This window comes from Crocodylus porosus, unplaced genomic scaffold (assembly GCF_001723895.1).
Source record: "Crocodylus porosus isolate Cpor-Errol unplaced genomic scaffold, CroPor_comp1, whole genome shotgun sequence".
NCBI classification, from domain to species: Eukaryota; Metazoa; Chordata; order Crocodylia; family Crocodylidae; genus Crocodylus; species Crocodylus porosus.
Window position 1 is genome coordinate 35,038,319 of NW_017728906.1, and position 15,252 is coordinate 35,053,570.

At 39.8% G+C, this 15,252-nt stretch overlaps 1 protein-coding gene across 5 annotated transcripts in view; it reads right to left on the reverse strand.

Annotated features, from left to right (window-relative positions):
* Positions 1-407: 407 nt before the first annotated feature.
* Positions 408-15,252, reverse strand: part of SYNJ1 (synaptojanin 1) — a 101,084-nt gene continuing 86,239 nt past the window's right edge. For 3 of the 5 annotated variants that reach the window (XM_019528831.1, XM_019528828.1, XM_019528827.1), the window contains 3 exons: positions 10,193-10,301; positions 7,427-7,650; positions 408-3,574 (listed from right to left, as the gene is read on the reverse strand). In XM_019528831.1, coding sequence (XP_019384376.1) covers positions 2,720-3,574; positions 7,427-7,650; positions 10,193-10,301 — 1,188 coding nt within the window. In that variant the 3' untranslated portion in view covers positions 408-2,719. Of the gene's footprint in view, positions 3,575-5,044; positions 5,069-7,426; positions 7,651-10,192; positions 10,302-15,252 lie in introns of all 5 variants that reach the window. The other 2 variants (XM_019528830.1, XM_019528829.1) reach the window with 2 other exon arrangements.

Genomic DNA, 15,252 nt, shown 5'->3' on the forward strand with positions numbered 1-15,252 from the left:
GTCTTGCTGCAGTCTTTCCCTCCCTACTAGCATGCTCACCTCACCCCAAATTTTGGTATCATCAGCGAATTTAAACAGGTTGCTTTTCACCCCGTCGTCCAATTGGCTGATAAAGAGATTGAACAGTGCGGACCCAAGGACCAAGCCCTGGGGGACTCTGCTGCCCACTTCTCCCCAGGTTGAATATGGCCCGTCCACCAGAGATGTGGGCAAAGAGGGGCAGGGCACTGACTGTACTCAGCCTACAAAACTGGCACCAGGAGCTGTGCTCTGATTATGAAATCATCCACCCCCATTTTTACAACAGGTAACAGTACTTCCCTACCTTATGGGAGTATTTCTCATGTGCTAACGGTATTGGGGCCCACAGGAATACACACCTAATGTAAGAAAGTAAAAACCCCTTCAAGACAGGTATATTTATTTCATTAATACAACACCGCATTTCACAGGATATATACGGAATGTTGTACACTGTTGATTCTTAATACTGCAGGGGGTTTTTTTGTTTTGTTTTGTTTCTTTAATTATACAATCATAAATATGTGCCACAAGCGATTGAACTTGTTACAGTTAACAGAGCAATTAATCACAGAGAACACAGAATTAATGGAAATGTTCAGCATTTCTAATTTGATTTCTCAATATGTTTAGAGTTTCTGCTAGTAATTATTTTCTTTAATACACATTACAATGTTTAGCAATATATACACTATACTTTTTATAGTCTTTGTGATTTTTGCAGTACTTTGCTGGCAAACTGTAATCCCTAAAAAAGTGTTAGGGTGCTGCGTATTAAGTACATTTTAGACAGTAGTTTGTTATCACTGTAATTACATATTCAGCGAAGAACATATTCATCACAGAACTTCAGATTACACAAGCAACGCTTCCAAAACAAAACTGTTTTGCAATGTAAGAATATACCAAAACACCAATCACACAGATGTTAACAGCAACAGTTTAAACTAGTTATTTGACATACTGAAGCACAAAGCTTATCATAGTACCACTGCTGTTTAAAATGTACAAGTACTCTTTAATGACCTGAACGGGAAAAAAGCACAATATAAAAACTTCCTATATTCACTTCTCTATCCAACAGCAGTTCTTGGCTAACTGCATACAGTTAGAGTGGATTATTTCTATAAATATATTTTGATAGCAGTTGATAATTTAGAAAAGTATCATAATTGTGGTTTTGCTGCTATAAATATGTTAGTGTTCAGTATTTCACTTACAAATGTTGGGCAACCAGCCTCATTTGTTTGCTAATAAGCCAATAAGGGCAGGCATATATGGCACTTCCCCTTCCAGAGATCATGACAAAATTCCCAATGCATTCTCTTTTTGCTGGAAATGCATAACTTTGTATCTAAAGTCATGTGATAAAGAGATACAGTGACTAAGCATAACAGTTTATTTAGTATATATGTGTTGCTGAAGAAATGGTTTTATTTGAAATTCCCTCATTATACCAAAATACCACATTTTATTCAGATACTGTGCACTTCAGAAAACCATGAAAGCAGGACCAGTTGTATGTATTTTTACAGCATAATATGCAAAAAGATGCAACAAAGTCTTAGTCTCCATAACCTCAAAGCAACAGAATGTGGTGTTTGCACCTTCTGGCAGAGGATGGGATGCTGATTAAGCACACTGAGAAGACTGAGGGAACAGAGTTGTTCAGCTCATACCATTGCTGATATCCTGCTTTCCCTGTCAAATGCAAGGTTTGAAAGGTATGGCAGTAATTATAGTAGCGAGAGGGAAAATTGGACAAACTGTGTCCAAACTTACATATTAGAATCTCTCCTTATCCTGAAGTCACTGCATAACTGCTTATTCCCTCACCCAGGTCTTTCTAGAAAAGAGAAAGCCCTCCTGGGATAATAGATGCCAAAACTAGAAGGGGGGGTCGGGGTCTAACACTGAAGTATACTATTTCATTTTAAATATTAGCAAAATATAGAAAGACTTTGGGAGTAGGGGAGGGAAGGGGAAGACTTGGTTTCCAATCTTTTTTGGAAAAAAGATGTCTTAAAAAAGAGTAACAAATGCACATATGAGACTATATATATATATATTAGAGAATTATTCTGAGTTAACATAAACAAACATGTCACAACATTTATGAGCATCCATAGCAGAAATGCTTTGACACAAAATTAATATATTAATACAAAAGTTTTATCTTTATTTTGAAAGTAAATCATTTTAGTTTGTGCCCCAGAGTTTTAAATATAAGTAAGCCCTACAAACCTCCACAGCCTTTGTTATACAATACACAATTTCAAGACGATACCTGTCAAGGTTCAATTTTGATTAAACTTTGGCAGCTCTTTGGTAAATACTTATAAATATCAGTTACCAAACAGTAAAAAGGGACCAGACAGCCTACAAATGGGAAGCCTTTTAATATCCTGAAATCTGAGGGGAACAGAAAGGAAAATGCTTCCTAAACCAAAGCATTTTGGATTATTGCATAATCCATTCTTCCACCCTTTGAAATGACTATTAGCTGAATTTATAATAATCCTGGGCAATTTTTTATGCCCTACCATATATACATATTCCAAATGTATACACAAGTAGTGGTTGCTCATGAATAGAGTTAAGGTTCAGTGCATTTCACAATTAAATTATTGCACGCAGAATAACCTCAATGCCCAATTATTCTTGTGGATGTACCTAGCAACAAACTTTGTCTGAATGTCTACCGCTCAGTAAAATCTTGGGCTGGCAACCCCTTAGGTGCTAGCGAGGCAAAAGGATTGACAGGGGACCTGTTGCTGGTTATTCTTGATGGTATAGGAGGTGCAGGTGGTCTTCTTGCTGGCATCATATAGAATGAATCAGTAGAACTTTTATTCCAGGTATTATCAAAGGTAAAGTCTGAACCAAGAAATGTATTTTGTTCAGTGCCCAGTAAGTCTGGAAAGCCAGCAGGTTTCTTGGAGCCAACCCTCTTGAATTCTGTAACACACTTAGATGACTTCATCTGTACACTGAAATCTTCTTCCTCCTCAAATGTTACCCATCCTTTTGAATTTGTGTTTTTACCTAATGATGGTTTACTTTGCAAAAAAAAATCATCTTCAAATGTACTAACAGAATATGCTGGCTTGCCTTTACTATGACTTGGAGGATTTAGAGAGGAGAAAGAATTATAAGTAGCAGATCCTATTCGAAGCTGTGAAGTTACTTCAGGTTCTTGAGTTTCAGTTTTAAATGGGTTTCCAGTACACACCGTTCTTTCAGTGAAAGGATTTGTGCAATTCAGTCCAGTAACAAATGGATTTGGAGAGCTGCGCACATGTTCCTGGGATCTGTTATAGGTTGGAACAGGAGGCATTGCTGGCATGCAATCTACAGTATTCAAAGTATTAACACTGCTTTGCGCTGCAGAAGGCAACTGAATCAACTCCTTTTGTTTCAAAGTTGGAGCAGGTGATGTTCGAACAGATGTCTGAATCTTTGATGCAGCAAGCAGATCAAGTGACAGATCTTCAAAAGGGTCATTGTTCAACTGTGTTTCAGGTTTAATGCAACAGGCTCCATTTGCTTTAATCTGGAAAGAGAATAAGGTGCTTAATAGTCAAATTTCAGTTTGTTTTTAAGATTCTTACTATCACCTACTTCTCACCATACATGACAAGACCAGAAGCTCTGGGACTTAAACAGAGGCTTCAGTGGAATCTGCTTATACAATTATACAATGCACCTGTGGTAGATCAGATGTTTCTTGACCAGGGAAAAAAAAAAAAAAAAAAAAAAAAAGAAAAGAAAAGGAAAAAAATCCAACCCACTCCCTTACTAAATCCATAATGAAAAAAATGCCTAGATATTGTAAACAATATAAAAATGTTTCTCTTATTATGTTAATGAAACCTGGATATACTTCATAAATTATCTGAATCCATCCAGTAGCACTACTATGTACCACATTTTAAACATTTTAAGCATTTATGCTTTAACATTTGAAGAACTAGGGCCAGTATGCTGCATTTTAAGCAACAGATATCCCAGTACCGAAGAGGAGTAAAATATTCTAGTTCCATTATTTAGAAAATGTGTGATGTTATAATGCAATATCAAGCATCACAATGAAAGGAAAATTAGTGTTATTAATATATTATTTTCATTTATAAAAGCCTAAATTCAGGCACAGTTTCTGGCCATGAAAATGACAGTCACCAGTTCTTTGTTCAGTGTTACACTAAGCAACATTGCTTTGCCAGCAAAAGTTTCTAGCAAATATTGATAACAAATTATTAATAATAAAAATATTGCTCTGTGTGTGTGTGTATATAAGTCAATTGGTTATCATGGAAGATATGGCAACTATCTACAAATAGGAAATGTCAATTGAAACCCTGTGCCAAGCAGTTATTTTATTCCAGGCTGATTACGCAAGTCAGTCATTTAAATTCTATGATGTCCAAAAACTCCATCACCACTTGCTCTTTAAAATTTTAACTAAAATATTTAAATAATATTATTTGGAGAGTCTTCAAAATAAATACCTTCCTCAGACTGGCTCACATAAAATGGCCTGCATTTTTATATAATCGGAAACTAGCTATTTTACTCCATAGAAATAACTTCTGTAGAGCTTGCTTTTGTCCTGGTCTCATAAATAAACTTCATGGAAGCAGCTGCATCAAAACTATCTGTGTTGCATGCTATTTCTAAAACCTAATTGCTTTTACAAAATAACTTACGTTAATCACTATTGAATACAAAATTGTAAGGATTAAATCTAATTTTGTGAAACAAGTCATGTAGTGCTAGCAAATAAAGTCACAAGATGACTTCTGTCAGCCCTGAACCTCTTTTGGGGATGGCAGCTTATAAATAAATATCTAGTATATTAAAAAAGAAAGCAAATTTTATGGCATGGCAGACAATTAAGATGGACAGATGGTTTTTAATGTGGATGAGACTGTAGATGTATGAAGCAAAAAAAAAAAAAAAATCATACATCTTTCTGCTTGAACAAATGGAGATCACATACAAGATTGGTAAATAGTCAATATACCTGTTACCCTGATGGTTGCTCCTGCTTGTAAGAGAAAGACATCAAAGGAAAGAAAATTAGGAGAAAAATCCAAGGTAAGTTAGAAACTTTTCATTACACATTGGGGGTGGGGTGGGGAGGCACACAAATAAAACTGATAAATTCATGGATGCTTTTTTATATTAATACACTGAAGAAAGATTTTAGCCTTAAAAAAATTCAACAAAAACACTCTTACGATGCAATTATAATTCTGTACAAACCTAGTTGGTTAATTTGTGTCAACGTTGCTTTACTGTAATCATGTGTTAATGCAACCTACTGTTATTCAAGACTTTCCCCAAGCATTTGCAAGCTGTCAGACATTCTAGCCATATACCAGTCTACTCGCACTTACATATATACTTTACTTCCTTTTTCAATGCAGGTTTCGTCACAATACTTTGACTAATAGCCTTATAAGAAGCCATACACTCAGTTTTTACACATTTGTTCACTTTACAAAAAGACAAACAAGTTTGAGGGTACTTAAATGCAAGGATTCAGTAACCTTGAATGAAATGATGGGATATGGACCCTTAACTCTCCCTGGAGCTCTACATTTTTATCCACACCTAACAAAAGACTACATGTTAATGTTAGTTAAATGGTATAGATGGTGTTTCTATTACTTAAATTCTACAAAGAACTCAACAAATTACTGAAGACTAAAATCAAAGGAATTCTTTTTCTCCTGTAGATAAAAGGGTTTCCACTGTAGTGTAACTATTCGAGCTAGCTTGGGTACTGCTAACAATCAAGTTGTAGCAGGATGGAGCTTAGTATGTTGTAGTTTACCCCATTCTTTGGCGTACTCTACTGCCACGTAGACATATGAACAGACAACCCTGCAATAAGCTTCAATGAAGCACCTGCTCCACATATTTCACAAAGAATTTCTAGTTTAAAAACTGCATTAGAAAAAGGACAGAAGGTTAAAACACTTATTAAAAAAAGTAAATGAAAACATTCAATACATTTTAGGGCATTTCTTCCTGGCACAAAAAATACTTTACCTGGAACACCAAGTCTATAAAAACTATCACAGACTAAAACTGCAGAAACCCCAACGTGTTGTGAAACAGAAAAATTATTTGTCATGATCACAGAGGGGAAAATCATGTGGTAAAGCTATAGAAGCATATATATGCTGGTTCAGAGGCAAGGAAGAAAGCAGGCTTTTGACTAGCTCATTTTCAATTCTGAAGACCCAATGCAGAGAAGTACATCGGTACTCAGCGCAATAGTCAGTTATACATGCTTAAGTGCTGTGTTGAGCAGTTGTGAGTTTAAGTGCTTTAGTAAAAAGTGGGGTAAAGGCTGAAATAGTATGTGGTATGATAAAAAAAATACTACGTGTTGGTACATATCTATGTCAGAAGTGTACTTTTTCTTCCATTCTGTGGAAAGTTTCTTCTATGTAGAGCCTATTTGTTGTTTCCCACGTTAGACAAGCAGTCAAGGGACTTGGGTGGGGGGGGGCGGGCGTGAGGGGAAGCTAAATTAAGTGCTGGTGCCAGAGGGCAAAAGTCCATTGACTTCAAGAGACTTGTACTTCTTAAGTCAGTAGGAAACCTGGTTCAGTATCTGGTTACTTGGAAGCTAAGCTCCTGGTTGCTAGTGTTGATGTTTCATGTTAGTCTTACATGTATACAAAGCGAACCACAGATCTCGTTTTGAAAAAAGAAACTTCTAACAGGAATGTCTAAAAAAAAAAATATTGCTTTTCTTAAAAGTCCCCCCCCATTAATACTTTTAATTAAAACAGTATACAGAACAAAGCTTGCAGTGTTACTGACTTAATCTGTTAAATTACTTTGGTGTCTCATATATTTTAATGAATACCATGAAATAGGATAAATGTATTTTAAACTTAGAAGTTGGAAACTAACATTTCACCACCTCCATCTTGAAATGACTTAGCTCCATCACAAAGCTCCAAATTTTCCCATAAAACATTTTAGTTACTTTACCTTAGGAGACCTCTGTTGGCTTGTCTTCAGTATGAGTTATACATGTCACACCATCTTAAACATTTAATTTTGTAAATCATGCATTTTTCTTATCTAGGTTACATTACATTACTTGTCATGTAACATTTACATTGCAAGAACATATAACTCACATTTTAGGTAATTTTATCAAACTTTCAAGAAATTAAAAAATATTTAGAGTTTAAGCCATCAGTACACAGCTGAAAAATAATGTAGGTATTATTTTACCACATCCTAGTGTAATTAGGTATCAAAGGTTTGATCAAGTACATTAACTTGCTTTGGATTTCTTTCAGATCTGTACCATTAAGTCCATGCTAGGTTTTAATACATATAAAAAAGCATTTAAAAAACTCAGTTGTTCACTTACTTGCTGTTGTGAAGAGACAGATTCTGAAGGCAAGCTGTGGGATGACCTGCTCCGGGGAGGCGGTTGCGGTGGTGCTTCCAGATTTTGTGGAGAAATTGTCGGAGATGGATGTGATGTCATTGGGATAAGAGGCTCCTGCATCTTCAGGACAGGTGTTGGCTGAGTAGTTGCTTGAAGAGGAACTGCAGCCTGAGGCTTTAGTGGTTCAGGAAGTGAAGGTGATCCTTCAAATACATCGGCAATATATTTTATTAGGTAAAAGCATCTAGAATATGCTACATTAAAAAGTGATTAATAAAAAGATAAAATTGCTATCTAAACTAGACTCATACTTAATACATTTTGGAAATCACTGCTGTGCAAATGTATACTTTTTTGGAAAAATACTACGTGTTGAACATGACTAATCAGTCAGCTCGGCACTGTGGCTGAAGATAGGATTTTCAAAAGTGCCTAAACGATTTAGGCCTTGGACATTTGCTTTTTGTAGTGCTACAAGGGCACATATAACACTGCAAAAGTAACGAGTGTCCACAGTCAGGCTGTTTGTAGCATTTCAGCAGTGGTGCTCACTCTTTAGTCTGTGGGGGTCTCATCCAGCCCACAGGACTTCCCTCACTGGTCTGAATATGCGGTAGCAGGAGAGCAGCGGCAAGGTTAAATTGCTGTGGCTCTGAAGAGCTTCCAGAGCTAAAGCAATTAATGCTACCACTGCTCCCTGACCGCCAAATTTTCAGACTCATTGGGAGCCCTGCAGGCTGAATAGTATGACTCTACATGCTGGATTGCACTGGCACTTGGAATTTTTCTCTTGCCAGATCCACTATACAACGTCATTCTACAGCTGGATTGCAATTGCAGACTGACCCTGTATTGAAGCCAGTTGATAGACCAGCCCTGCCTGTGGGATTTGGCCTGCAGACTGGCCCCATGCCACTCATCCAGCCCACTGGGCCAGAAGGCTGAGTACTACTGCACTACAGAGTGGTGGAATCACCAAACAAGTTCCCGTTTCAAACAGGAACTTCTTTGTAGTGCTATGTAACGTGTGTATAGTTGCATGCAGTGTTACAGGCAGTCTCTTTCTGACCACTGGTATTTCAGCACACTCTGCATTCTTACCTCCAAGGAGGAAAGAAAAGAGGCTAGTTCTCTAACAGGGACCTGAAGCTTTGTTCTCCAACTATTACAGAAGCACTGCTACTCTATTCTGCCAAGGTGGCAGCAACAGTTGATTGGGTGCAGGGGACTGTTACCACAGCTTACATGCCAACTTGGCATGTAAGCCTGTGAGGCTAAGTACACACAGTCAAAAAGCCCAAGGCTGAATTGATTTAGTCCTTGCAGGTTAGTTTAAGCTGCAAAGATTGAACCAATAAGCAAATGAACAGATATTCATTTTTGATTCAAGAAATGCAGCTACATGTCTGCAGTGGCTCAAGCCAGAAGCTGGGGGCGCTAAAATATGGCTCGCTGGCATGTGGCCAGCATGGGCTGTGTGTTCGCTTTTTCTTCCTGCTGCCCCCAAGGTCTCTGGGATTTGCAGCCCACAATCACAGAAGGACTCTGCAGGGTTCCAGGTGCCTCTTGGATTTGTGTGTCCACAGCTGAACCAGCGGTAAATAAGCAGGGCAAGGCAGGGCAGGGCAGCTCCATACACAGGGGAAGTTTAATCCCCTTCCCTGGCCGCAGATCCCAGCAGGGCCTTGGGGGGCCAGTGAGCCAGCCAGTGATGCCAGTGAGCCACCCCTTACTGCTCCAGCTGGGGAGTAGAGGGGTGGGGCCAGCCCTGCTCTCTGGAGCAGATAGCACAACCCAGTCCAGGGCTGCAAAATGCTGGGGTGCTGGGGAACTGTGATTTAACTTGAACCACGAAGGGGTCTGGGACAAGTTTCACAAACCAGTTTGGCCTAAATCAGTTAAGTCTGATACTACATTCAACTAGGAGTATCTTAAACCAGTTTCAGCCATTTTGAAACTGGTTTATGTGCACCGAACTTCTATTCTACTACAGGTTTACACCACTTAAACAGGTTTGGGTGTAAATTCTGTTCCTAGCCTTAACAAGTTACCGTGGCTCACTTACAAGCTCCCTTAGGGGAGGAGAGGGGGAGCTAAGGAGCTCTCTTATGGCCCCCTGGTAGGGAAGTGCATCTTTGAGGATGCTCTATTGCACTTCATTGAGGGAGCTATCCCCCATAGTGTTCTATTTCTGTATCATCCGAGTGTTTTGTAGTGCTATACATGCATCCAAGGCCTTAGAAGCACACATCCTGCTGAAAGTCATTTTGACTTGTGCTTCTAAGTCACTGAGGTACCTTTGAAAAATTTCCTTAACACAATATTCTAGTTATGAAGTCCTCATGAATACCAGCCCACCATGACAATGCATTACATTTTCCTCCTAGTACAGTCCAAGTGTCCAGTAGGAAACCCATCAAGCAGCATATATTGATACTTCCAGTTCAGAACAAGGCAGTCTACTTAGGAATTTTTGTCTGAAAGTACATTATATCTGTGGGTTAATGATCTGACCTATACTTGCAAGTACAATTTAAGACATGGGTTCATAACCTAGATAAGAGCCAGCAAATTGTAAGCAAGAATCCTCACTTCTATAGAAAACTGAAGGTGTTTCCACATGGAAAAAAAAAGGAAGCTCTCATTTGGAAAGGGGCCAGATTTCAACAGTGTTACACGACCACCAGTCTAGATGGAGCAATTAGCTATACATTCACTACATTGCAGAACAACAAAAATGATTACCTCTTGATGGTTCAGCTGGCTTTGTTTGCGTTTCAGGTGTTGGCCTCCCTACAGAGGGACGGACATGGCTTTGTGGTGCACTAATAACTCCAGCTCGGGGTGGAATAGTCTGAAATAGATTGATATAAACAATGCTTTAAATTATGTTTCTTGAACTACAGGCATTTTTGTACTGCCAAACTACTGATGATTGTTAAGAGATGCAGACTCAAAACTGGGATTTTTTCTTAGTGAGTGAACTATTCACAAAGCTCCATTCCTAATAATGATTTCTAATTTGTATTGGGTGTTGAACAGGGCCCTTACCCCAATTTTTAAGGTAAGAAAATTATGAAGAAATAGACCCAAGATTTGAAGGAAGAGTAATTAGGTCTCTAAGTAACAAGATGGCTCCATGAAATGGCTTGGGATTCAAGTTTGCATGCTTCTTATAACAAGTTTCCTACGAACAGTTATAAAATGTTGATTTTGACTCGTTTTATTCATCTGAGCAGCAAATACTTGAATTTAAGTCATATCCTAGATTAGGAAATATTGGAGAATTGGAGATAATAGTTCATAATAATAACTTCTGTGAAGTATCCTTGTTTTTATTAGTAATGGCAAGGGTCTTAGGTCACTTCCAAATTCCAGAAAAAAGGAAGCAGAGGGAAAGGTTCTTATGGTAAAACTCCGTCTCTTAGTCCAAAAACTAATAAAATTCCTCAGGATCACAGTTAAATCAGCTGTGACTGAGGAAGCCACTGTGGCAACAAAAACGGCGAGGGGCCTGGGAAACATGATTTCTGAGGAAAGTCTGAGGGTAGTAAAACACCGGAACACATTACCCACAGAGGTTGTGGACTTTCTATCCTTGGAGATTTTTAAGACCGAGCTAGACAAAGCCTTGGCTGGAATGATCTAGTTGGGGATGATCCTGTTTTGAGCAAGGGGCTAGACTAGATGACTTCCTGAGGTCTTTTCTAACCCTAATTTTCTCTGATTCTAAGGATGAAGCAGCAAGAATTTTTTTTCAGCAATAGCAGTTGGCTACAGAAGAGGGAGCAATTCAAACTTCTGCTTCCTCTCAGTAGTTGGGCTGGGCTTTCTCCCTCTTGTTTGCTAGAAAGATATTTAGTTGATTCTTCATCCATTATAAAATGGGCTTTGTGCAGGATACACGACTTGCATTCAACCTTGTGGCAAGCTGCATCTTTGCCTCAATGGCTTCATTTCATCGCATCATCAGCAAGTCATCATCAGCATGCCAATTAGGTACAAAGACCGAAGACATCTCAGGCCACATCCAGATGAGTGTGAACATTTGGCTCCCTGGAGACAACTAGTGGTGGTGCAACTTGTGCTGCCGCTAGTCGTCTCTGGGGAACACCCATGCTACATGCGCTCTGGCAGATTATCCCAGGTGGGGTAAAGAAGGCTGAGGCCAGCTCTTAACTGGGGTACTGGGGGCCTCCCAGGGCTGCAGCAGCAGCAATCCTGCCACTCAGAGTGCATGCTGCCCCCACATGCACTGCTTCAGTTTTTACTGCAATCATTTTTTTGACCTCTGGATATCCAAAGGTCAAAAAATCCCCCTGCACTGCTCCCTTGCAGTGTGGAGAACACATGAACATGTAGCACCACAGACATGCCTGTGGCACCACATACCACCTGACCATGCTTGCCTGGATGTGGCCTCAGAGTTTATCACCACCTTCCTAAGTGGTGGGGATTTAGAGTTAAAGCTAATTGGATAGTTGGCTATTAAATTCCCATGTTTTGCTAAGGGAAGAAAATACAGAGATACAGAGTTGCCCAATTTTCAAACAGGCACTCCTTTGGTACTTGTTCATAAAATCATAGAAAATTAGGGTTGGAAGGGACCTCAGGAGGTCATCTAGTCCAACCCCCTGGTCAAAGAGGGACCATCCCCAATTATATCATTGCACCCAAGGCTGCATCTAGCTGGGTAACCTGTTGCAGTTCTTTACTACCCTCCTCATAAGAAAGTTTTTCCTAATATCTAATCTATACCTCCCTTGCTGCAGAATATTTTCTGAGCACAGCTTAGGATGCTTTGGGTGCAAACAAACATTGGCTTTCTGCTACCATATTTTTATGGTAGCACAAGCCGTGAGCAAACAGATATCCCTGCCCCTTTTTCATGCTCTAGTTGCCCAAAAGTGTTTGTATAACCAAACTTAGACACCATTTTGATGCTTACAGGGGAGGACATCTGTTTGCATATTGCACGCCCTGAGACTTCCACTGTAGGGGAATTCCCAGGGTGCAGTTGCAGATGCACACCTCACAAATCCCTCTGTGCTTCATGCTGCTCTGCCCTGACTCAGGGTACACATGGTCAAGTGGGAGAACACCTGTGGTGGTGGTTCCTTTGCTAACAGACAGGCACCCTGGGAATCCCCTGGAGTGCAGTCCATGGGTCAGGTTGTGGCATGTGGGACTGCTGTCCCTCAGAATCAGGCCCCTGAAGCCCTGGGAGCAGCAGGAGCCTGACCCTGCAGGACAACAGCCCTGGCAACATATGCTTCTGCTGAACAATCTGAACAGCTGTGCTAGCACATGTCAATGGCAATAAATTTTTATTGCCAAATTTAGCTGTGTTGTCATCCTCCCCTCCTGTTATTCAGGTAACATGTAGTAAAGTATTCAGGCAAAGAGAGCTTAGCTTTAAATCAAAGTCTGGATCCAACTCATGTCTCAGAATAATCAATGCCTGCCATTACAGTCTATGGTTAAGTATTTTATCAAACCTAGTTTTAAATGGCTTTTCAGATAGAACATGTAACAATTTTCTTCCAGGATGCTGAAGTAACTAAGAAATCTAGGCGCTATTGGGCATACTTGGGAGGTTTTTAATGTAAATTCCAAATAGAGTATGTTCAAGTTATTTGGCAGATGAGTGATCTCTATCAGTCAGCCTGGCTTTGTAAGGACAACTCATGCCAAACCAACTTTATTTCTTTCACTTTGAGGAAACTGGTTTGGTGGATAAGGGAAATACAGTGAACATAACACTTGATGGTTCCACATGCCATTCTCATAAGTAAACTTGAAAAAAATATGGGTAGACAGTACCATATTTACTCAGTTACAAGATAGTTTTCCCCGTTCATCATGGGGGAAGACAAAGCCTCGTTTTAGAATCAAGCACCACAGCTGGGAGCAGTCAGTGGCAGCAGAGGAAGCCCAGCTGGGTTCCTGTTTCCAGTGTCTGCTCCCTGCCCAGCTCCCCTCCGTCTCACTGGCAGGGAGCCAGGCAGGGAAGGAGGAATCTGTATGCCACTGTGGTCTCCAGCCAGCTGGGCACTCTGCAGAGTAGCCCCTCACAGCTCCTCACTGGAGTCTGACTTGGATGTAGCAGGCATAGGGGAACTCCACAGCTACTCCTGCTCCATGCTGCAGAGAGCAGCTAGACAGAAAACACAGCTCTGTAGCATGCAGATTCCTCCTTCAGGCCTGTTACAAAGTCAGGCAAGGAGGGGAGCTGGCCAGGAAAGGAGGAATCTGTTGGCAGCATAGGACAGGAGCAGCTCTGGAGCTCCTGCTGCACCATATCAGCACAGCAAGCAGTGGAAGGGGGAGGTAGGTGGGAAGGCAAAGATAGGGAAGTGGGGGGGGGGGAACTTGGAGAGCAAAGGATGGGGGCAGGCTGCCTGCTCCTCCTGTCCATGCTTTCTACTCCTGCCTTCCTCCCCCCCACCTGCCCTTGCCTCTGCTTGCCCACCCGCCAACTCTGCTTTCCTCACTGCAAGAAATGAGAGGGACAAATTCAAGATGACCCTGAAATAATTTTCTGGATGTAGAACATTATAATAAAATGTATAATCTTTGATGTCTAGAATATAATTATTGGGGGATCATCTTAAATTCAAAGTTGTCTTGGATTCAGGTAAACAAAGCATTACTGTTAAGGGGCAATACACTATTGATTGAATAAACCCCAAGCAAATAATAACTAACAGTACTGACAGGAGGTCCCAAGTGGGGTTCCCTAGGTTCTGTTCTAGGTCCAGTATCATTTAACTTTTTGATAGGTGACAGATGCAGGAAGAGAAAATATTCAAATTTCAGGATGACAAAGCTAAAAAGGAACTGTAAACCGTCTGCAGGACAGGATTAAAACTCAAAAGGGATTTTTTAAAATTGTAAAACTGGACTATAAACAACAAAATTAAATTCAAAGACAAAATTTATGATGTTACATTTAAGGGAAAAAACAAATGCATAAATACAAAATAGGGGATACCTAGTTTGGCACCCCAATATGAGCAAAGCCAATATGAATCAGCAGTAAGCGACAACTGCAGAAAAGCAAATGTAGCTTCAGGTTGCTTTAAAAGGAGCATTACATGCAAAAAAGAAGGTAGAAGTGCCATTTAACTTAGCGCTGGTTAGTATGCCGGACTATGGTATAATGTTCTGGGCACTGTATTTTAAGAAGGTTGTAGAGAGACTGGAGCGAATCCAGAGGCCAGCAAAAAAGAAATAAGAGGGTTGGACCGCAGGCCACAAGGAAAAGTTGAAGGAACTAAGTATATTCCACTTGGAAAAAAGGAGCATAAGAAAGGATATTAGTATTTTTAAATACCTGAAGAAGTTGCCATAAAGGAGAGAGAAAAAAAAATGTTCTTCCTTCAAAACAGAGGGCAGAAAGAGAGACCATGGGTTTAAAATACACCAAAGCAGATTTAGATCAATTTTCAGGAAATAATTCCAAACAGTAAGAGCAGTAGGACAATGAAACAAGCTGCCTAGGGAAGTTGCAGCACCTCCTTCACTAGAAATTCTTAAGAGTCCAGAAAAGTATATGGGATGGTGTAGGAACAGCAACAGCATCTCTTCAAAGGGCTGGACTAGATGACTCCTAAAGTCCCTTTCAAACCTATTTGAAAAATTCAGCCAGAAAATGATAATGTAGACTAAGTTATCCTAATGTTTACAAGTATTCCTTTATAGTTAAGCTTAAACTCCATTTAATAATTTCACTCCACTAGTTTTGTTTATTCTTTTAGAAACTGATAGGACAGTTATTGGCTCAAAAACAAAAAAAATTAAAA